This window comes from Hippocampus zosterae, chromosome 5 (genome assembly GCF_025434085.1).
Source record: "Hippocampus zosterae strain Florida chromosome 5, ASM2543408v3, whole genome shotgun sequence".
In the NCBI taxonomy this organism is placed as follows: domain Eukaryota; kingdom Metazoa; phylum Chordata; class Actinopteri; order Syngnathiformes; family Syngnathidae; genus Hippocampus; species Hippocampus zosterae.
The window spans coordinates 19,133,669-19,158,855 of NC_067455.1; the positions used below are offsets into that span (position 1 = coordinate 19,133,669).

At 40.5% G+C, this 25,187-nt stretch overlaps 1 protein-coding gene across 5 annotated transcripts in view; it reads right to left on the bottom strand.

Moving 5' to 3' along the window:
- The window catches only part of oxr1a (oxidation resistance 1a), a 143,165-nt gene that overhangs the window by 31,074 nt on the left and 86,904 nt on the right, over positions 1-25,187 (bottom strand). For 4 of the 5 annotated variants that reach the window (XM_052064682.1, XM_052064686.1, XM_052064680.1 and 1 more), the window contains 3 exons: positions 18,372-18,454; positions 6,778-6,885; positions 4,138-4,251 (listed from right to left, as the gene is read on the bottom strand). In XM_052064682.1, the coding sequence (XP_051920642.1) occupies positions 4,138-4,251; positions 6,778-6,885; positions 18,372-18,454 (305 nt within the window). The remainder of the gene's footprint in view (positions 1-4,137; positions 4,252-6,777; positions 6,886-18,371; positions 18,455-25,187) is intronic. The other variant, XM_052064681.1, reaches the window with a different exon arrangement.

A 25,187-nucleotide genomic window follows, 5' to 3' on the forward strand; every position in this document is an offset into this window, starting at 1 on the left:
ACATTGAACATGCTAAAGCGGGCTATTTGAATCTTGTTTATTTTGTGCCCTAGAAATGTCTGATATTGCATTTTATTTGAGGGAAATTCACGAAAAGAGTTGCGCGGATATAAGGCAGGCATATTCCCGAGTGCCCCTGGTTAGCAGATTAGCTAACACACCATCCTTTACAAAAAGCAAATAGTGCTAGTTAAGTTAGATGGCAGTGACCGTGGCAACGTACACATCCAAATACAGATATTTTGTTCCCGTCTAACCAGCGGAAAACTAATTTCGGATTTATGCTCAAGTACGTGACATTCTACGTCACTCCTGTGCATCATGGTAATAATCTGTCATATTTCCATGCAAATGGTCTTGAATATGCACTGTCCTTTTTTAAATAAACACAAGAAATGAATTATTAATTGATGTTGCTGTTATGTGTGTGCCTGTGATTTCGAGCCCATCCCACAACACGGTGTCAGCACAACTTTCCTGATTTGTGGCATATGTCTAACTTTCTGTTTGTTTTTCCAGCACAAGATGAAAGTCCTCTTTAATAAATGGTACGATGAACAATCGCTTAATCAAACAACATACCCACATCTGACTTGTATTTGTTAGCGTGCGCGAGTAAGTCCTCACGGCACACTCAGTGGCTCCCTGCAGGCACAACATGGCCACCTCTGAGGATGTGTTTGTATTTTTTGTCGTGGTTAATTTAGCAGTGGCACAATAATCCGAACATACTGTAAAGGATATCTTATCTTATCTTATCTTATCCAAGAACGTTTAATGTCATATAGGATCTTTAAACCATCTGGTGGCAAATGTGACTATTTTTATAGTGAGAAACAAATGAGAGGCATCTGAAAGAGTTTCTTTTCAGAGCTCTTGTATTCATCTGTGTTGTATTACTTTTGCAAGATGCGCTTGCACTACGCATCTTAAAGCAACACTCTCATTAGAAACGGCAAGACATAGAAAGGCTTGTAATTAAAACGCGGGCCAAAAAATAGAATCCAAGGATGTTATTTACTTTCTTCCTGACATGATATGAAGATTCTTACCAAATAAAACACAATCCGGCAGATGGGGAAACGCTCTCTTTCTAAGCACGCTTACTTTGCCTGGAATAATTGCTGCTCATCTCTGAGAGCAAGTTGTTTATTAGTTGGTCGAAATAGCTGACATGTCATCACTTTAAATGGTGTTATTTCTCTGCATTCAAAGCTGTTCAGTCAGTTTCTTTTTTTTGAGGGGCTTTTCAACGCCAAAGAAAATTCAACGGACAGTTGAAAGCAGACAAGGAAGACACAGAGGAATTGTTATGTCGGGAAGGTGACAAAACTCATGTGGAACAGTGGAGGAGACGGCGATAAAGATGGACACAGCAGTGCCCGTTTTCTTACAAAGTTTCAAAAGGAGACATTCTCTATTCACATTGGGGAATATTTTTTGCGTGCTTAAATCAGAAAAAGCGCACGCATTTTTGGGCTGCGTATATCTTCCCATCGACTGAAGTGTGTCACTTGCACAGTTCGCATTCTGGGTGGAGCAACACTTAAACAAGGAAGTTCCCCTGTCAAATCTGGCTTGACACGAATTCCGCCAAAGACTTAAAAGCCTATACAGTACAAGTACCTGTATATGCTCCTAAGCACTCCAGAGGCTGGAGTAAGTCAGGCGCCCCGTGTAGGTGAAACATCATATTGCACATTTTGAGACTTTGCAGCTGCTTCAACAAGCCGCTGATTGGCTGATTGATAAGCGCAAAATGCAAAAACACAAGCCTCTTCAACGTGGTAACACACACATCACTGGTGATGATTATTGTAACTTCCGAATCCATTAGGCACGTTCATTTCACATTTCAAGTGTGACATATTTTCCAAATGGATCTTTATGGAATTTACAGACCTTATGACACCTCCACGATCTGGAAATTCAGGGCACTCTGGGACTCCACAGAGTCACTCCTCTTTAGCGGTTACATACAAATTTTCAAGTTATGTATGGTCGGTGTGCCAACTGGAGAAGCGGCGTACTGTACTTGGAAAGTGTGCAAGCCAGGCGCATCAAAAAAAATGATGTGAACTGGAGACTATGATCCATGGCGGAGTGCAAACATAATTATTCCTTGGGAGACAGCTGGGCTTATTCGGATGTTGCTGCCAGACTACCTGAAGAAATGGCTAAATGCAAATTTCAGAGTTAACAAGGGGCTCAAAAAGTGATTTTATATTAAAAAAAAAGGAAAACACATCCAGAGTTCAGGATCCAAAGTCAGCTGGAACAGTTTTCAGCTCAGACCCTTAACACGAAAAGAGGCAGAAGATGGCTGGAAAAATAAAACACTAACGCACACTAAATTAAAATGATCATCGCATGATAGTGGGACTGCTGCTACAAAGTGGACACTAGAGCGTCTAGAGAGAAGGTCAAACAACATGGTCAGTGCATTCTGTGTGTGTTTATGTCGCTATTACAATGAAAAATTGGTCGTGGTTTACTTCATGCAGAGGTCGTTGGTTCGATCCTGGCTCTGCCCTTCCTGTTTGGAGTTTGCATGTTCTGTCTCGGCCTGTGTGGTTTTTCTCCGGGTATTCCAGTTCCCTCCCACATTCCAAAAACATGGGTGGTAGGCTGATTGAACACTCTAAATTGTCCCTAGGTATGAGTATGAGCGTGGATGCTTGTTTGTCTCTGTGTGCCCTGCGATTGGCTGGCAACCGGTTCAGGGTGTCCCCTACTGTCCGAAGACGGCTGGGATAGGCTCCAGCACCCCCCGCGACCCTTGTGAGGATAAAGTGGATCGGAAAAAGGATAGATAGGTGGATGAGTTTACTTGACTCAACGGCATCTGCTTAGCACGGCTGGCTGACCAGGTAATTAGAAACAGTACAATGTCATTGATGTTTTTACCAATTGAAAGCCTCCCTAAATAGTCTCAAGTGGAGACGAGGCACCACACAATTGAAAAAGAACATAACAATGATGAAAGGGTCCACAAACCTTTTAAAATAATTTCACACATGTATGTGAAAAAAGTTTGGTGCTGTCCTAACCAAGCATCGTTGATCAATTGGTGCTGATGTAATGAATGACCTGGGTGAATATTCATAGGTGTGTATAAGGATTTTCCAAAGTGCTTTTGCAATTTAAAACACATTTTTACATCCAATAAACAAAAAAATAACATTTTGACTGGTATTTAAATCAGAAATACAACATAATCAGTCTTCCAAAAGGACAACTGAAGAAGATAGTTGTTCTTCAGGTAATAAAGGCTGTACATGACACACATACCCCATCCTGTTCTTGAAAAACACAAGGTCCATTTTAGTTTCATCTGTCCTTGGAATTATAGGCACCTCTTGTCTTTTTCTGTCCTTCAGCACATTACATCATTCTGAATTTTGACTTTTATGATCAGTGCAGTTGAATGGGCTGTTGTCATGCTGGAGACAGAGAGGCTTGTGTGTTGCTTCTGAGCTCCAACGTTATCACGTGGCTTGGGGTTAACACTATTCCTTGTCATTGTCTTGTCAATTTACAGGGCGTTATCTTGTTTACCGACAGTTGGCAGCATACACGTACAAAGATAAATCAAGGCATGTCAACTGTCAGCACTTTTCATTCATATTGTAATGCATTATAATTTACAGACAGCATTGTTGGGATGAATTTGACCTCGATTTTATGGATAAACTGTGCTAACATGTACATTTTTTGATTCATCTCCTTCATCACCAGTCAGAATTGTACACAAGGAGGGCATCTTTTCTGTTAACCCTGTCTCAGTGGTATTTTAAGGAGATGTGGTGTTTTGCATGCACAAAAAATCATTTGGGTTGCTGCTGTTCACAATTTCTTAAGTGCAAAAAGTGCATAATGTTGCTGGCATTATGCTTTGTTGTATTTGAAATAAAAGCCGTTTAAATGATTACAGAACACAATGGGGCGTGTGTATGAGTGTGTGTTTTGTTGTTGAAATCTATTTGATTAATAATAGGTGATCGATAAGCTTGATAATTTTGGTCAGTGTAAGTGGTTCATGATGACATTTTCATCCAGTTTGAGCTACAGAACATTGTCAATATTCAGGCTGACCATTACGCATGGCATCGTGCGACAGAGGTGTGGTCAACATACCGTCACCTTCTCTAAATCAGCTTCTGAGGAGGTGGGGGACAGAGGGCTGATGGGACTGAGGGAAGGGGAGCTTCCAACACTGGAGACGTACTCAGGATCAGGAACATACAAAACCTGCAAACACAATACCATGTCTGTGTTTACACAGACATTGCCGTTGCACAGACACACATGCACACCACAGGTACCGATACATGCCCAAGGATAGATCAGGAAGGATATCTGTCCATAACTTTCTGTTTTACCAGATGAAAATGATAAAAATAAGAAAGACGGCTTAGGTCAAAGGTCTTTTTACCGATAAATCTGTTTTAAGAGTAAGCTATGGTTGGAATATCTGGATAGGTTCTAAGTTATCCAGGTCATGGGGATTCAAAAACACGGAATCCAGAAAACTGGGCTAATAATTCTTTCACAGCGTTTCAATCTAAATCTACAAGTCTACTTTAGTCTCCATTACAAAACAAGTGTCCTTGTGCCTCAGATAAACGTTTGCAAATTATGGTTGTAATGATCATGACCGCCAATTATAAGTGGCTAAGTGTTCCTAACCAATATGTATTCTAACCATTTGCAGCAGTTGCCAACAGTTAATACAGGTGTCATATTATATTACAGAATACCAGAATGATGTTCCTTTTAAATTATATAACAGTCAGTTCTTTCCATCTTTTACCAGCAAGGTTTAAGACATTGCAGATTGAAATGCGGAATTGACTTGGCTGTCACTCCTTTAAACACAACCTGAAGTTTAATAAAACCATTTCATCAATGACCTGGGATTAACCTGCAAAAAAAAAAAAAAAATGCACAGCAAAATTACAAAGTTGTTCCTCCGAAGTCACAATTTTTCATGAGCGAGTATTAATACGGTCTCAAAAATTGACCCGTACAAAACAAAAAACAAACAGGTTCATTAAATGGTTGCAAATTTGGAGGAAGGGACGAAATTCTCATTTGGCGACTCAGCGTGCACAGACGGCAAAAGAACAGGGAGTGATAAATCTACATTCTGCGAATCAGCGGGCAGGATTCAGTCACATAACTCCGAGGCATCATCAGTGAACGCAACATGAATGAATCCATACGCCCCTAGCCTGGAAATGATTCGGGGTGTGGCAGGACTGACGTTAGTAACAAAATCATTTTAAGACATGCCGAAAAACGGTTACAGTGAAGAGCTATTCGCCAACTCTTCTACCACAAACCGTAAAGCATGGGTGTCAAACTCATTTTTGTCATGGGCCAAAGTTTAATTAGCGTTTCCCTTAAAGGGGCGTTATTATTGACTTTTTTTATGTGGTTTCAGTCATAACGGTTTACTCAACTATTGTTTAAGTTCGGGTAATGAGGGGTTTGGTCACACGAAAATGCTGACAATATGTCTCCTATTTATTACATAATGAGAATTTAAATTTTGGTCGAGATTTTGCTAAGCATCACGGAAGTTGACATGTTTGATTTTCCTTCGGGCCACATAAAATGATGTGGTGGGCCACATCTGGCCCTCGGGCCTTGAGTTTGACACCTGTGCCGCAAAGGATTACACAACTTTGTGAGTCCACTAGCATGACTAATGCTAAAGAAAATATAAGTAAAGCTAAACAACACACTCAAGTAACCGTGACCAACTTGGGCAAATGCACGATACCATTGACAGGGCAAGAAAATGTTGGCGAGAGATCAATAACACCACCATCACTTACATTTATGCAAGTGTGTAAAAGTGGGCCGTATGTTCGATATTATATATTATTCTACACTTTTAACATTCAGTTCTTACATGCTCGGACTCTGCATCATAACTACATTTGCGACCATATCACATGAGTAGTATGTGTAGGACCATTTGGGAAACTAATCGTCAAAAGATGGTGCCTGTTGTACCTGCATGTTATCCATTGTGCAATAACGGCACAAAGAGCTGTAGTTCTGTCTTTGTTAAGGACCATCCACAAATTCGCAATGCAGGTATAATATATATATATATATATATATATATATATATATATATATATATATATATATGCTGTAAGAGCTGGGAATGGTCCATCTTTATATACGACACATCAAACTGTGTTAATATCTCTCATTAAGGAGAAACTGGATGATAAATTGCCAGAAATATTCACAAAAATCAATGAAAACACCTGATAACGCTGGAATATAAATTGAGGTTCTTCATTGTTAAGTATTGACGTAGAATACAAAAAGATGTACAGGTATGTGTGAATACAAACAAGAGTTGTTCAGAAACGCCATCTATCCATAACTTTTCTGTGAGGCAAGTGCAGATTTTTTAAAAATATCAAATTATTTACATAGTTTAAAAAATATATACAAAACTTTTTTTTTAGCCATGAGTGAACAGTAGGATTTTTAACGTGTTATAAGGACTGACAAACCTTCCCAATCGAAAGGTGAGTGACAAACAGGGGCAGCATGTTAACTGAGCCCTAACGCCACAACTTTACGACTCTAGCGATAAGAGAAAGAAAAATGTGAGTGAAATGCACACATGGAAGAGACCTATGATAAAAGTTAGTGAATGGTTGTACAGTCACAAGGGCTCTTGCTTCAGAACAGGGACAAAGGGATGGTGCTAAAGATAATGGTGAAGGCAGACACGGCGGTTCACACCTGGCCAGGCACAACTGCCCGGGAAAACAGCTTGTTCAGCTGAACCAGCTCGTTCGGTGTGGTGTCAAACTTGAGTGCAATGCTGTTCAATGTGTCCCGAGACTCCACCTGGACCATGAGAGAGGACAGGAAGTCACACATTTGCTTCATTCTAGGGCATTCCCATTAAGATATACAGACAGTTGTATATAACCCAAATTAGAAAAGGCTCACGAAAGGCCGAGGTAAAAAACAATCTTGGTAATCATGTCCATTTGGCTTGTTTTGTTTTGCAATCTTGACTTGAGCATTTTGGCAAGTTAGACTCACCGTTTGGAATATTTCCCACGGAATGCACATTTACTGGCAAACATATGAACTGACATGAGCAGCAAAGATGTTCCTTGTTTTCTTGTGGTACCCAATAAGGGTGTGGAAAATAATCGATATTAATCGATACATCGATGCGCACGTGCGCGATACGAGTGCATCGGCTCATTCACTGGGTACGGCGCGATTGACGGGTGAAATCGAGATTCATCGCGATGCATTGGTGGGTATCGGTAAAATCCGATTGAAGCGCCGTTTTATTCATGTTAAACGTCACCTTTCCTAGGCGCAATGAATGCACCATCATCGTTTTGCGTTTTGTGTTGAATACGGACGGTAGCCGTGCGTCACATACAGTCCAGAACACAACTAGCGAAGTTCGCACAAGTTAGCGAAGTTATCGTGAAAATAATCGATATTAATCGATACATCGATGCGCACGTGCGCGATACGAGTGCATCGGCTCATTCACTGGGTACGGCGCGATTGACGGGTGAAATCGAGATTCATCGCGATGCATTGGTGGGTATCGGTAAAATCCGATTGAAGCGCCGTTTTATTCATGTTAAACGTCACCTTTCCTAGGCGCAATGAATGCACCATCATCGTTTTGCGTTTTGTGTTGAATACGGACGGTAGCCGTGCGTCACATACAGTCCAGAACACAACTAGCGAAGTTCGCACAAGCAGCAGCGAGGAAACTACTGTATTTAATGCTTCCGCAACATTCAGATGTTATGTTTGGAAATACTACGGCTTCAAAAAGAAAGACGGAAAGCTTGATAAAACCTCCGTAATTAGCAAAGAATGTCGCACTACGAAGCCATACAACGGCAGCACCACAATTATGCAGACCACTTAAACCGATGGCACCACATCACCGACAAGTTTCCCGCCCCCTCCCCGTCCAGTTCCTCGTTGGACACCGGAGAAACTCTTGGCAAACCAGGTCAGGATCAGAAAAAAAATCGCCTCTTATTTTGGGGGTCCCCTTGCAGCTCACTGTGACCGCGCAAGGAAAAACTATATATGGATGACTCTTTTGGACATTTCATTTTGACACTCAGTGAGAGTGGTCTGTGTACGCTACAATACACACAGCAGCTTTGAGGCTGTGACTGCCACATTGTTTTCAATTGTATTTTTTTCTGTCCCATGGAGATGGATATTTCATATAAGACACTCAGTGAGTAGTCTGTTTGTGTTTACACAACAGCAACAGCTGTGAGTCTCAGGTGCCAAATTGTTTACATTTTCTTTGCACAAAAGCCAATTGTGAAAGGGCTTAAATAAGTTGTTTTACACGTTCTACTGTTTGTAAGGAATAAAGTGGTCTACTTTTTGCAATACCATACTGAATTCCATCTTTTTTTAAAACTTTTTTCTTTGCGTATTTGCATCATGTTTAATTGCACAATATCACAACAAATTGCACTGTATCGTATCGGATCGCATTGATTTGAACTAAATGTGTATCGCGTCGTATCACATCGCGAAGACGGTGAAACGTATCGCATCGTGTCGCCAGAAAATTCCATGTATCGTTTAAGTATCGCATCGCTGGTAGTGCATCAAGATGTATATCGAATCGTCCTCGGTGCTGAGATTCACATCCCTAGTACCCAACACAAGGCCTCACGATTCCAAAGAAAGAAAAATGCGTCACAAGTAATAAACCATAGATCAGTGTTGCATTGAAAAATTGAGCTTGCCCCAGCTGGTTTAGGGCAATTTTCAGCATAAAATTGAATTTGTGCGGGTTGATTTAAAACAAAATAAAACGTTCCCACTTACATACCACCAAAATTGAATTTAATGTGAAAATTTAGACTTCCGATTTTAACTTGCACACATCAATCAACTTTCGCTGGTAATATGCCTTAGGGTAGGGGTCTCAAACTTAACTTATGTGGGGGCTGTTGGAGACAGAGTCTGTGTTTGTATGGGCTGCAAAGTCCTATTCATCATTAAGTGTGGGGTGTTGGAATTTTCATTGGGCTGCAACCATAAGAATATTTGTATACAGGTTACAAAACAGAAGAGCATGAAAGGGAGCTTAGTGATGCAAGATCACACTTTTTTTTCTCAATCAGATTCAGTTAAGGCAGCAACAATGTCGAGGGCTCATCGGTTGCTAGCTAAATTTCATGATGATCTGATGATCTGTTGTTTTTAAAACATTCATTTGGTTATAATGTCATTCCAAACTGCATTCAAATGTGAAACCCCATTTTCCTTATGGTTCTTTTGGTTAAATGTATCACACAGCCTTGCTTTCACCCAGAGATCCATGTGCATTTGTTTGTTGCCACCAGTTACGGACCATACAGCAGAGAGGTGTTGCAAGCACCTGAACCTGTGGCATGCCCACTGGGTGGTTCACCTCTCTAAATATGGATCACTATCATGTCTGCGTGAGAAATGTGGCGGAAGAGAAATAAAAGTGTGCTCACAAAAGTGAAGCCTCAAGAAGCAGACAGGCAGAGATTCATGGTAATTTGTTTTTGTGCAACCGTCATGGGACTACATCTCCGCGTTATGTGTGCGTGTGTGTGTGGGGGTTTTTAGCCTTTTGTGCATGCGTATGTGCATAAGCAATATTTTCCATGCGAGAGCCACAGAATGGTAACTTGTAAAAATTAGACATGACTGATCATTTCCAACAAACACAACAGTATAGTCAGAAATAGGTAGCTGACTAAAAGAGGAATCACTGCAGACAACCGAGAACCTAACACTGGTCAACAGCTTATTTTCATCAGAGATGATTTTGTGTCTCCCTCATTGTTTTTTTTTATGCTGAAAACTAATCTAAATTAGTTTTTTCAAGCACATCGGGTTTTTGAGATATTTTCACTTTTTGTTTTTAAGTTTGACTTGTAAAAGCATGCGTAATAGGGATTTTGCCATGTGTTGTAATATATAGCTGTGACGTTTCAGAATAAAATTTCACCGGTGATGGCTAAACCATCCGTCCACTTTCTGACTTGTTTATCCTGACAAGGGTCGCGGTGGAGCCTATCCTAGCTGTCTTCGGGCAGTAGGCGGGGGACACCCTGAACCAGTTGCGAGTCAATCGCAGGGCACACAGAGACGAACAACTCAGACTCACACAGAGGGGCAATTTAGAGTGTTCCATTAACCTGCTGTTTGATTGCATTCAGGGCTGGTCTGGAAGTTAATCTTTTTCTTATGAAGCCATTCTTTGGTTGATTTGGATGAATCTAAAGTTTTGAAATCATTTATCTTTTTTAGTGTGCAAACTTTTATTCTCACTGGACATAAAGAGACCAAAAATGTGCAAATGTGATACATTTAATCGACTTACTTTCAAATTAAACTCAAATGAGTGTGAATTATTTTGTGACAAGCAAACTTGCCCCCCTGTGGTTACATTCTGTCAATATTGTTTATTGATGAGCGGAGAAGTGCATAAGCCCCCAGCTATGGAGCTGCATTCAGTCAAACATTTAATTAAGACATGCTTATAAACGTCAACAATCGAAGACAAAGAGTGCTGTACTTTTCCTGATGTGCAAACTTAAATTTGCTTTGCTTGTTAATTTGAATATACAGTAAGATGACATAGTTCTCATTTTCAAACCCATCCATCTTTTCATCTTTCTAAATGCAAGTTATACAGCAAAAGTTAATGCGGTGGATTTATTAAAAATTCTTAAAAGGCAATCAAGCTCATACTAAATGTTGTATTTTTGTCAAGTCAAGTCAACAGTATTTATAGAGCACTTTCAAACAGCCATCGCTGCATACAAAGTGCTGTACATGGAGCGATTTAACATACACAATAAACAGTAAGACAAAATGGTAATAAAGGCGGTAGAAAGCACCAAGCAGTAAAACCAAGAACAAATCTAAGTCATGCTGAGTCGAACGCCAAAAAATACAAGTGAGTTTTGAGGAGGGCTTTAAAGATGGGCAGCGAGGAGGCTTGCCGAATGTTCAGCGGGAGGTCATTCCAGAGAGAGGGACCAGCAACAGAAAAGGGTCGATCCCCTCTGAGCCTCAGTTTAGTTCTTGGTACTTCTAACAAAGACTGGTCCACAGACCTGAGGCGCCGGGCAGGTGTGTGGGGCGGATGAGCTCAGAGAGGTAAGGTGGCGCGAGATTATTTAGAGATTTGAAAACAAAGAGGAGGATCTTGAAAATTTTGATTTGGTTTCAGAAGCTAATGCAAAGACAGTGTGGTGATGCACTGTTATTGGACATTCATAAGCAAATATTTTACATGTATATTCGATTTCCATTAAATATCACTGAATTATCACTACAGTAAAACACTTTATTCAAATGAACGTTGACATTCTGTCCATGGTGCTGAGCTGCTTTTCAGAGTAAAGGAGCCAAAAGGGTGAACTCTACGGCACTTGCAGAATCTTTCATACAGTCACCTTTAGCATTGATTTGATTCTCCCTTGAAGCCGTTTGCTAACTCTCCTATCCTACAAATATTTATTTTTAGGTTCACTGCTTCATTGCGGCACAGTGCAGTACTAATCTACATGTAGCCACCTTATTCCTTCCCTGTGATCTTCACTATACGAAGCGAAACCCGCTGTAACAAACACCGAAATTCTTACCATCAGTGTCTTACAGGAATTTGTGCACATAAGCACATAATTTGTTCTATAACACACTACAGTATACAGTGTACGAAACATTTGTTTCTGCACAAAAGGGTCATCCAACAGTTTTATCTAAAATATGGCAGTTGCTGGTCCATGTATCAAACAGCTCTCATAACAGCTCGGGCAATCAATCCTGATAAAATTATCTAGTGTCCAGCAAAGTCAATACAGATAAAACCAACATGTGGGGCACTTTTGGTATCTGCAGTGAGTGGGGTGGGTGCGGTCTATGTTGTGGTGGGGCGGGGCTTGGTAACGTTTCAATTTACCATTGTGCTATACAAAGAAAGGCTTGGGATCTTGATCAACCAAAATGGCTTCATCTTTCAAATCCCAGCTAATATGACAATGATGGGGCTCTGACAAAGATTGGGCCATTGATTGCAATGTAACATAGTCATCTTTCACCCATAAGTGAGAGAAGACATGGGACAAATTATAGCCTCCAATGACACGAGGAGACAATAGTTTTACATTCTGGATTAGGGTTGTCAGGAACAAGTCTTTTTAGAATCGATTATCATATCGATCATTCCATCGATAACTTGGGTAACTCTCTAGCAATCATGAGAATGACACAAGAGTGCCAGGTTGTGGATGTACCGTATATAATCCCGATACAAACCAAAAGTTGTAAAAATATCACGGTTAAGGGTAAAGTATGAGCCTTAATGGAGACCTCTTTCTTCTTACTTTATTTCTTTTCTGATTGATATAAAAATGATTTATTAGATATAAACACATAACGGGGTAGGACTAGATACGTTTTTTACTTCTTCCTACTCACTTCAACATAATAACTGTTGAATGAAGACTGATTTCTTTCTTTTTTTTACTATTTTATTTACCTTATTTTCTGTCAAATTATTATTGTATATGTTTTATGTCCAATAAACACACCAAACCCCCAAAAAATAATTGTTAGTCTTTCTAATGAGTAATCAAGCTTCCTGTTAGGGTGCTATATATCCTTCTAAAGAAAGGTTGTGGCAGCCACCTTCAAAATGACTTGCGCCTAACTAATGGTCACCTTGCTGAAAGGTTAAGGAGATGGATTCAAAATGGCATTTGGCTAGGAAGCCAAAGACTAACGGCTCAATTTAATACTCTGTTGGCATCTTAGTAGGAACATTATGTTGAAGTATTAGCACAAGGGCAAAACCATAAGCAACAATCAGCGAATCAAGCTGGAAATAAAGCTGAATGTACAGTTTAATCATCCATAATGACAAGAAGTCATTGCTCTTAATTTTATGATGGAGGAATCCTAACGTGGCATGGCAGTTGCCAGGGTGACTTCATCATTACTAACTCAATGATATGATGCTCTGTACAACTAGAATTTTGCTGTTCCAAGAGCAGATCTAATTTTAGAGCGCTATAAGTCATAACATTGTGTCCTTTTCAAGGGTATTCCTTCATGGATTTCTCCTTGTGTCAGATTAAAAGGCCTGTCTGTGCTTTGATAGTCCTCAGAACAAATTACTAGTGCAAAGACAGCCACACCAAGACACACAAAAGAAAGAGCAATCAAATGACAGAACAAGCGGCTTGATTTAATTTGAAATGCCATCTTGCTTGTGGTAGAATTATAGTGTCACCATCAAGTACAACACTTTGAATCCCCAGACAGGGGAACCACAAGATACCAACACCCCTTTTAAAGTATAATTTCAGTTCCACACAAGATTTCTAGAGCAAAATGACCCATTTACATACTACTTTCGAGATATGAATCGATGTAATTCTTCTCGCGTCGCATACCCATCACTGGAAACGTGCATAATACATTGCTGTGATCTGAAAACTAGTGATAGCATTCCATGACGACTGTTACGTAAGCGGAAGTTCCACCTGGGCATTCTTGGTCATCCAATCACAAACCGCAGTTGCGTTTGAGAGATCTGAAAATCATTTCATTTTCATTGAAGAACATAAAAAAAGATTTAAAGCATGTATGTTATTTAAAACATATCATCGATTTAATTTATTCAGAGAACGAACTGTAAATGTCGCTGTCCCTGGAGTTCGTCACGAGGCGACCGTTCCACCGACATAAGATGCATTCATTCAATGGCAGTTGCCAGAAGCAGCCATGTTGAATGAATGCAGAAGCTGGTCCTGCGTTGTCAGACACGTTGAATGTTTGGCAAACATGTAAATTAAGCGCTAAACAGTTAAAACAACCATTAAAGAAAATGGAAATTGCTAATGGGTGGATTATCAGAAGCGCTTGTCATGTGCTCTTCTTCTCATGTTTTGTAACCAGACTATGTATGTTTTGTTGTTTCGATCTCATCGATGGACAAATGGAAACACACTCTATGGTGACAGCGTGATCAAGACAGTTGAAAATTATTATTTTTAAATGACCAAAAGAATTTTGGAAGAAATAATTTTTTTAAATGACAATGTGACATCCCATTTATGTATGTGTTTATTTTTAAACCAAAAAAAGTGTCCCTGACTTGCTCATTGTATAGGAAGACAATGTTTTCAATGGAGGAGCTGCAGTTCCCTTTTAACCCCTTTCAGCCAAAATTAATGAGCAATAGTTGTCACGTTTTTCAAAATGTTTTATTTCTTTTTAATATTGTGCCTTGACATATTTCTGTTGCATTGTATTTATTTTTAACCACACACTGATGATAAAAATAATAATTTTGAGGCTACAATGGATTAATTGCAATTCCATTCATTTTAATGGGAAACATTTGATTTTTGAACGTTTCAAGTGACAAAGAACATGGCTGGATTTTGAATTTTTCCTGCCTGCAATTAAGTAACTCATTCAACAAACAAGCTATGAAGGAATCAAAATGTTATCAATCAAAATCATTGAAATTTTGCATAGACTGTGGCTCTTAATGCTTCAATAATTCAACATTAATATATATATATATCACATTAGACACCTGATATATCAACAGAAATTGCAATCAATATGATGATTAAAAAAACAATTAAGAAGCAAACCACAGTGTGATACTTGTGTTTTATTTAATCTTTCATGAATTTAATTGTTCTGAATGTTATCGTTCAATTTGTTCAATCAATTTGTTTCAACAAAATCAACAAACATTAATAGACTAATCTGAAATACATACATTGTGATTCCACCTGCCCTACTAATCACATTATGTTTAAAAATATTTTTATTTAATCTTTAAATTGACCAGTTATTGACTTTTTAATGGTTGTGTTGACCTCTTATTTAAGGTTAAATGTTAAATAAGAAAAATAAAATGACCGAAATTAAGCTTTTTTCCTGCGTGTCTTTATATAGAATGAATGAATGAATAAATACATTCGAAAATGAAGAGGGGAGAGGGTTTATGTACCTTCTTTTCAACAAGAGGCTAGAATTATGTGAAATATGTTAATTCTGAAACACTTTAGTGTAGATTAGAAAATTAGTTTATCTTCCACTTGGACAATTAAGATAAGAGTTAAGATATCCTTTATTTGTCCCTCAATGGGGAAATTATAATCAGAATTAAGAAAGGAAAACGTTGGGTAGTGAGAGGGAAAAAAACCCACGCTCGAACTATCCTCTTCTGAGGATAATTTAAGTCCAGGATAAAAAAAGACCCTAGCACATAAATAAGCATATGACAGTTACAACAAGTCACAAGACATAACGTGTAATAAGGCGGGAGGATGAATGGGAAGGGGGTAACCGCGATGCTGCCGAAATGACCAGCTGCACGGTCACCGTTGCGCTCCGCATATCGAACCACGTCACGGGGGAAAAAGAATCGGAGCGATGAAGACTGTGATAGCAAGGATGTGTATGCGCGTGTGGTTGTCCAGTTGTGTATGTGTATGCGTGTACAGGTCATAGCTGCTTCGTCGAGGTCTGCTCATCATGAAGACAGTCCCGACTTATCAGTCCATGGCCGAGAAGGAGGGGGGTGGTGGTGGGGGGCCTAGACTCCATGCGTACTTCCATCCAGGGCAAAGGCCAGATAGCGTTGTTTGTTTTGGAGGGACGGCTGCCAACAATTCCAGACAGCCTTGAGTCCTGGGTCTGTATCTCTCACTGGCGCCGATCAGTCGGATCCGAAAATTCTTTCCGCAGCGCGGATTCCAACTTCTCCATGGTGTTGTCGATCGCGCTGAGTCGCTCCAAAACCGCAACAATATTGCGGTTGAGCTCAGTCACCGCTTGAGTCTGAGTGTTGGACATTCGCGCCAAGCCATCCAGAGTGACCTGCAGCTTCTTCACTTCCAATAGATCCGCTCCCGTTGGTTTAATTTTGCGATAGAACAGAAAGCTGCCAACACCAAACAGCAGCATACCTGTTATCAAAAGGCCAATAATGTCTTCCACATCCTCCATGGACAGTACTGCCAGGCACACCGGTCTCCACTTTCTCCATGGATCCAGGGCGCATCTGGCAGCAAGTGTCCCCGGAAGGCAAGCAGGCTCCCCACTGCCTGCTCTTTTCGTCAAAAATATTTTGTCGATTACATCGAGAGACCGGCCAACTAATTCCATGGTTACTTCTTCTGATGAAAAATACGGTAGGAAGCTAAGAAAAAAGTTAGAGAAAGACAGCACAAGGACTAAGTGGCGAGCACGGAAAGGGTGGGGTGAGAGGCAGGAGGAGCAGTGCAAAAAAGCGTCCGCATTTGTCGAGAGCCAAACAGAAAAGGCCATTAACAGTAACGCCAGCCACAAAATAAATGCAACAAAATGTAACTGCACATTCTAGTTCTAAGTGAATGCAATTTGCCAGGTAAGATACGATAAGATAAGATCAGATAAGATAAGATAGAAAACCTTTGTTTGTCTCACCATGGAGTAAATAACGTGTGGCACGTACATTGGGACATGGTGATGTGACATACAGTGCATGTCCTTTCAGAGCTTCATTTAGTTTGACTTTAAGAGGCCTCCAACTCTGGCACACAGTGACTTGAGTGCAAACCTCCATTGAGTGGCTCACCTCTGTGCTGCTCTTTGTCTGCATCTTAGCTCTCCACACTGTTGTTCCCACAAACTTCAAACACTTTTTAATTGGATGCAGGTCAGCCAATAGGTGGACCAGGCTGAATGGACTGGTGTTATCAGTGTCTAGGCAGATGGGCTGTAGCTGTTCAGGTTATTTCTCAATAAGGGGGAAAAAAAGGGGTAGAGAAAGAAGGCGGTGTGTGAGGGAGAGGGGCGGGGAGCTGGCACAAGATGGCATCGATAAAGAGGCATAAGAGGAAACACAGCATTTTCCTGTAGAAGCTGCGAGAGAGATTATAAAGTTATCTCCCGGGGAGCAAAATAGGCTGGCCCCTTGCCACAGGAGATGAGTTTAAGATAAAGCTGTTCCTCAAACACTGTCCCAGGTGTCCATCACAATGTTATGTGGTTGGTACGTCTTGTTTATGGGCCTTTTTGACACTTCTTCTTCATCGTAGCTAGGTGCCATCGCTGCATGTTTGGCTACAGGAAACAATCATTGGCAATGCTAAATCCATCCATCACACTATCAGCAACCAGTAAGGGTTGCAATGAGGAGGAAGAAAAGAAGAGACTGATAGCTGACGAGAATAGGGTGGCATTTAATGGGATTCAGGTATAAATATTTTTCTTCCCCAAAATTCTACATTAAATGTCGCCTTTTTTGTTTCACCACCAGTATATATTTTTGTCTCGCTATTCATGTCGGGGCCATGACGCAATGACTTTTGCCACAAACTGGTGTAAAACCCTTCACAAGGTAAACAAGGTCCTTGTTAAGCTGCAGGTCAAAATGACTGAAAGGTTAGGAAGGTAATGTTGCATCTGGGGAAGGGCAGCAGATCCCCATTATTTCAAGAAACCTGTTCAAACAGCCAGACGAACACAGACTGAAGAATGAGAAGAAATAAACCGGAGTATGCCATGCTTTTGCTCTCTTCAGCAGACAGACACATTGAACGAACGGAGCCACAGTGATACAACTCCTCACTGTTGCCACGGAGAGGGGTGAGGAAAATCTGTCTGACTGCAGCTGTATTTGAGGGTCATTTCAAGAACATCAAGCAGAGCAGAGTCGATCTCTATGTTCAGTTTGTGCCACTATTATAAGAGCTCCACACCAACACTTTACCCATCCATAAACAACAGCTAAATCGATGGAAATGACAATGCAGTTGGAAGGTCATTCACAAGCACAGCCAGCTCTGTGGTGGAATGCTGCCCATATGTGGCACAGAGAATAGAACCCCCCCCACCCCCCAAAACAAAACAATGTGTCTCAAATTCCTCTTGAGAAACACACCAAACTATAAATCACCTTGCCTTGCTTTTTAGATATGATTACAACGTAGACGTATAGGAAGTCGTTTTACACATTTCCCACAACCTTTCAGTCTGCTCTCTGCCCCTCCAAATGCCAGCACGAACAACACATGAGGCTCAGGTACACGTGTTGCACATGCAAAAACCGACATTACTTCTTGTCCTCACTGATGACCTAACAAGCATGGGTAGACACGGTGCACATAAACATCCCCTGCAAAGCTAGTCAGAGCACCAGAAATCGCCACCAGCTGACGCACACACAGAGCAGCTGCAGCACCATGCAAGCAGAAGATGGTCCGACCCACCAAAACGGCATTAGACAAATAAAGAGCTTGTTTGTTTTGTGTGCTACTCACAGAATATTCGATGGTCCCTTTGGGTCTCTGGAATGACATGCGCCTCCCATCCTTCTTCTCTGGGGTCTTCTTCTGGCCGGTATCTGTAAGCAGACGAGGCAAGGTACGCATTACATTCATGTTCCTCTCTCCCCAGCTTGTCACAAGCTGCTGTTTCCCAGCCCCGTGGGTAGACAGCTCATTCGTCAACAGTGAGGGAGCCAGCCAGCCAGCGATGTGAGCTGTGAGCGCCGGACAGCGCTCTCGCTGTCTCTCTCTTGCTGTCTGTCTGTCTCTCCGTCTGTCCCTCTCTCTCTCTCTCTCTCTCTCTCTGCTTCTCGCTCTGGTTCTACACTCGTGCTCTTCGACCGTCTCTCACGCTGTCCCCCTCTGCTACTCTCTCTTTTTTCTCCTCATAGGATCACCATGCAGAGCAATGACAGCTGTTGAAAGCAGTTCACCTTTCCTTCTTTGCGTTACTGCCTCTCACAGAACAGAACAGGCTGACCTCCATTAGAGCGATGCTCTGGATGTGAAGTTGAGAGGGGTCAACAGGAGAGGAAGACGTTGGGAAGTAAGATCAGTCAAGATGAATACATATAGGAAGGACAGAGACAGGAGAGCTTAGTCCTGCATCAAAATAATAGTGGGGCTGTTATGTGGAAAAGTGGCGATGATATAAGCGTTTGTTTTTGTTGTTTTCTGTGAGGCAGTCGTTTAGGGATTTGAAAGAGGCACCAGCAAATGTGATGGGAACAGACAAACGACACTGAAAACACTCAGTACATTGTAGTTGCAGGTCACTTTTGATGGAAAAGAAAGGTATAGTGATTGCAAATAACGCCTGCGTAAAGCGATGTGAAGGATTGGAGAAACAAGAAGGGGGTGGATGGAGGAACTGTGTTAAAGGCAAGAGAGTTACTGTCATACTGAGAGGCATTGCATGAAAGCGAGAAGAATGGCGTTAAAAAAAGAGTCACCAACTGTATCCTGTCAGATTCTGTATTTAGCAAGTTTTCCAATTTTGTAAAGTGGATAAAGAGTGAGAAAATTGTGAATGTTTAGGGGCCTTGTCTCTCAACCTTTTTTTATTATTTTTTAATGTCTCACAACTTCAATAAACCTTTGCATATTGATTGCGATGCATCAAACTGATGCCTTTTTAGGAGGAATATGGGCGTCGGCTATGCAAAACAGAGAGCCGCAGGCACGCAATGGCAATTATAGGATGAATTACTATTTATCAACATATGCACAGTGGCGAGAAGAAAATGGGCTAGTGCACACACGTGGTGAATAACGATGGGGATTTTGTGTAGACGTTCAACTTGTATGCAGGGTATGAACATTCCTACACTTTTATTGTTGAATGAGGCCCATGGGCAAGTTTAATTTTTGAATTCCCCCCCCCCGACCCCAAGTTGTCAGACAAAAACGATCAAAAATGTTAGATACTCGCCTTAAGGTATTGTGAGACTGAAAACTCACCTATAATTACATGTACCTAGCGTGGCAGGCATTAAATAAAGCGCTCGCCTTTCTGCCTGCTCTGAAAGCCCTCCGCTCTGCTTCCAATGACCAGTCAAACGCAGCATTTGCAATCAGCAAATCACATTTTTATCAGATCGTGATTTGATTGCAAATGCAATTAATGGTTCAGCCCAAGTATTCAAGAGTTGCTGTTTGGTGCAGTGGCACAAATACAACTCAAAATCAAATATGCCGACTACACCTACTTACCATCTTCCACCAAGGGAAACTTCAGAGTGAGAGAATCCAACTCCTCTCAAGAGGACTGGCTCCGGAGCCCAAGCCGTGAACTTGGGTTGAGGCAAGCTTGACTATCTTTTGACCTTCAAGCACACCATCTCGGGTGCCTCTCCAACCACAGAGGGCAACTTTATATATTCCACATCTCCCTAGAGCCAGCTTCTGTAATTGCGGATGGTACTGACAGTGTTTTCACCTTCAGCCACCTTCCAGCTCACACTGCATCAAACCCCCTTGACCCCTCCTACAAGTGGTGAGCCCATTCGATGGATCAACTGAGTGGTCAGTATAATAGTGAAATGTTATGTTTTGACAATGAAATATTATGATAAAATGATGACATCCAGTATTTTTGTCTATGAAACTGGTGATAGGTGTATCACCAGGACAAATTGCCCAAAGAACTTTGCTTGGATAAGAAGGATTGGATAAGAAGGATTATCGTTAGGAATTTCACTAGTCTCTTTAGAGGGGTCAAAAAAAAATAAATCTCAAAATATATAAAAAATGTTGTTAAGTGGACAACACAACAGACAAGTCATAGCTCTTGCTTACTTGTGTCCTCCACCCAACATGCACATCAAAACAAAAGCACAGCTTTCAAAGTTAAAGCACTGCATATTTTGCCTTTCTTACTTCACTGAGAGGGCCTGTCGGTGACTGTCGGTGGGCCGGATGTGGCCCGTGGGGCATACTTTGCCCACGTCAAGCCTACTCTGTTTATCAGACAAATGCCATGTGGAAGAGAATAATAGCTCTTCATTAACAGATGCAGAGAAGAAATTTGCACATGGTGAGGGAGTAATTGGTTCAAAATTAAACTTCACCATTTAATTTACACTTGCGGCTGAGCACATTTAACCATTGTTCCATAACAAAGGCACACATTCTATTCCACTATATAATATATAATCGAGGAGCCTCTGTAATGTCCTCTATTAAGACCTCTTCTTTACTCTTGCTCAATCTACAAATTACAGTGTGGTCATTTCTTGTGAACCAGCTGCTTCAGCGGCATACTGGGAATTTTCATTTTTAGTCAACTCAGGTTGTGTTGTCAAAAGCATGATGGAGTGAATTCCAGCAGTGATTTGTTGTTGTCGACAGGGCATGGGCTTCAAACTCAATTGCACAGGTGCCCAAAAACTCAAAGCACACTTTGAGTCGCTGGCAGAATAATTTTAACATTATTGAGCAAACTAAAACTGAGTGTTTTTGAGTATACACATAAAACAAAACAGGCTACATTCTTACTCCAAATAAAGTATAAAAGGCACTTTCTGGAGAATTACAGAATGTGAATGCTTAAATACTGACTGATACTGAATGATGTGCAATGACAATGGCAGTGGCACATGAGGAATGATATGGAACTATGTTGAAAGATATGGAATGGTATAGAACGGGGGTGTCAAACTCATTTTTGTCGCTCGCCACTTTGGAGTTATGTCTTCCCTCGGCGGGCCATTCTGACAGTGAAACCACATAAATGTTTCATCATCACATTGTATTATTACTTGTACACAACACATAAAATTGATGGGTTAATGTTTTGAAATCAGTCAATTGTTTGTTGTTTATTCAATTATTGTCCAAGTGAGCGTAAACAGGGTAAAAAAAAATATTGCAAAAGCTTTGCAAAAAATTACACATGACAAGTTGATGTTTCGGTCCAGATTTGAGCAAGGATCATGGAAGTTGACACACATGATTTGCTTTCCTGGGTCACATAAAATGACATGGTGGGCCGGATCTGGCCCCTGGGCCTTGAGTTTGACACCATGGTATACAGTGATCCCTCGCTATTTCGCGGTTCGTTTATAGCGCCTTTGGTGCATCGCAGATTTTTTCAAACAATCATTAAAATAAAATATATATATTTTTTAAGTCTGCAAAAATCAGTGTTTAAGTGTTGTTTACTATGCGTGCTAGTGTGTGTGCATTCTGCTCAAGCACGGAAGGTCCACGTGGGGCAAGTGTGTGTGCGTGCATGCGGGTGAGTGTATGCGTGTTGCTGAGAGAAAGAGAGAGAGACCTATAAGAACAAAAGCAGGTCTCTCCATCCTTAATTGTCTAAACAACCTTAATAGACTAATTCCAAACACTTCTGCTGCACGTCCAGGGCATCCTGGCTTGTGTGTGTGTGTGTTTGTTAGTGCACTCTGCTCAAGCGCAAAGGCCCATGTGGGGCAATCTTTAAAAATATATACTGTATATGTTAATTGGTCGCTACTTTGTGGATTTTCGTTTAGCGCTGGTGGTTTTGGTCCCCATTAACCAATTCAGGGGGTGGGGAATATATATATATATATATATATATATATATATATATATATATATATATATATATATATATATATTTTTTTTCCCCACCCCCTGAATGTTGTGGTATAAATTAACAGATAAGGTTGTTAGTTATCTATTTGGCTGGTTATCCGAATAAAACAACAACTGTTGTAACACTACAAGCTATTTTATGTCTTCCCGCGTAGGGTCATTGTGAATCCAAATAAATGTTTAATCATCTTATTACTGTATATTATTAGTTGTACACTACAAATTGATGGATTACTAGTTTTGAAATCAGTCAACTATTATAGTTTGTTAAATTATTGTTCAGGTGATTGTAAACAGGGTAAAAAAAACTATTGCAAAATCTCAACATTAATTATTCCACATGACAATTTGAAATTTCGGTACAGGTTTTAGGAGGGGTCATGGGAGGTGACACACACACACACATGACTTGCTTTCATGGGCCACACAAAATAATGTGGTGGGCTGGATCTGGCTCCCAGGTCTTGAGTCTGACACGCACTGTAAAGAGTATTCTACATGCCAATTAATGGACTCATCTACAACAACACAAGGTCAAGTGTGGGTGGAATGGTCAGTGAGTGAACTCAGTATTAAAAAAAAAAAAAAAAAAAAACTGAAATAAGATCCAATATATGTAACATGTATTGAATTAATTTACCCATAAATATCTTTATAGTTCTGAATTATATAAGCAAACTAACTAAAGGTTCTTTCTCTCCTTCAGAATGTGTTTCTCTCTTCATGCATATTGCTCAAGATGAATCACGGTTGCTAAATTTACAGTTCCTTATACATTGCAATGACAAAATAAGCACAGGGGAGTATGAGAGAAAACACCAAATGTGACAAACATTACCTCATGGTCTGATAGATTACACACGCAGCAGATTTTCCTCTGCTCCTTTGTTTTTCCTGCCTGCTGGCTATGTATCCCACCCCAGCTGTTATTTTTAGATTAGTAGTTGGGGAGTCAAAAGCCCTCGGCCACAGTCACAAGGCACAGCTTCTGTTTCTAAGATTGTTTAACACTTTATCATGACTAACATTTCTGTCGCCTGGAAGAGGTCCGAAAACAAACATTATCTGGCTTGTTGAAGATTGTATTTTGTAGCCCTTGGCAACTCCAGGTGAACTGAAATTAAACTATACTTTTTCATTATTTAGAAAATACTGTTATGTAGAGAGAATTATATAAATTTCATACAATGAGTTATGTTGCTTTATGGTGATAGGATTATCAAGGTTCACGCTCCCCATTCACCACATCGCCGATGACGAGTTGAAATGGGGAGTAGCGTGGTAAATATTCCCCATTGCATTTCCCATTCCCCACTTCTGCAAAGGGACGATTCGTCTGTCAAAACTGTCCCGGCAAAATTCGTGTGAAAAGCTAGGACTACAAATGTCCGACAAAACAAACGTGATGTCTTGGCTAACTACACTTAGGTATGGCTAGGAGACTTTAATTCTGTTTAGCCACGTTGGCTAAAAGGTTGCGTGACCCAACAAACCTTCCTTATGACTCTTTAGTGGTCCTGGTCCACTGCTGATAAATACAGAAATGGATACAGAAATACTGTTGCGTGATGCCTTGTCTCTGTTCTACAATACAAGGAGTAGCCGAGTTCTAATGTTGTACAATCAAACGTCAGCAACAATTGAAAGTGAGTTTTAAGAAAGCAGAACGGTGGACCATTGGCACATCTGCCTCACATTTCTGAGGCTTCGAATCTGGTCTCTGGCCTTCCTGTGTGGAGTGTGCATACGTTCCCTGTGGTTTTTCTTTATATCCCTCTCACTTTACAAAAACATGTTTCTTAGGTTAATTGAAGATGCTGTCCATAGGCGTGAATGTGAGTGTGAAAGATTGTTTTGTCTATACTTGCCCTGCGATTGGCTGGTGAACAGTCGAGAGTATAACCTGCCTCTCGTCCAGCTGGGACAGGCTCCAGCTTACCCGGAACACTACCAAGGGAGGATGAGCGGTACAGCAAATAGATGGCATTTTAAAAGTCATTACTTTGTGCAGAGGGTTAAGTACTACAGTATTGATTTACTGTGTTAACAGTCTCACAGATCCACATATGACTTTGTAATGCCCTTTTGTGGGCATTTGAGCACAGAAAACATGTTCTGAATAGCTATAAAAGAAGAAAATGTTTTGGGATATAAACAAGTAACATTCTCAAACATGCTTTAAAGCTGACCAGGTCCAGACTATGTTTAGTATGTTCACTCAAGTACTTAATGGATGCAAAGAAAACGATACAAAAAACCTCAGGGTTCAGAGGGCGCATGCTGACAATCACACCTTCACGGTATGAATAGAACATTTATGGTAAAGTAAGGTAAAAATATTAATTTTACATCAAAACTATGTAGTTTTGAATGTTGTATTGTGTTCGTTTGAGAAATACTTTGGTGGCGATTAAGAATGTACTGAAGCTGTGGAGACATGAATGCCACTCTGAGACATGGGTTGCTCATTTTACAAGCTCAGCAGCAGACGGTCACCACAGAATCTTGACGACAGAAACAGAGGATACATACATAAATTGTCCAGCTGAATGATTGTGAACCACCTGTCAAAGAGTGCAAACATGGTACATCTTCAATTGTCTAAATCAGGTGTCCAAACTTTTTTCTTCAAGTGACATCAACAATCAAATGACACAAGGAACCTTTCTGACATTTGTTTTTAGCATGCTTATTAAAATCAAACAATCAATCAAGGAATTATGTATCATA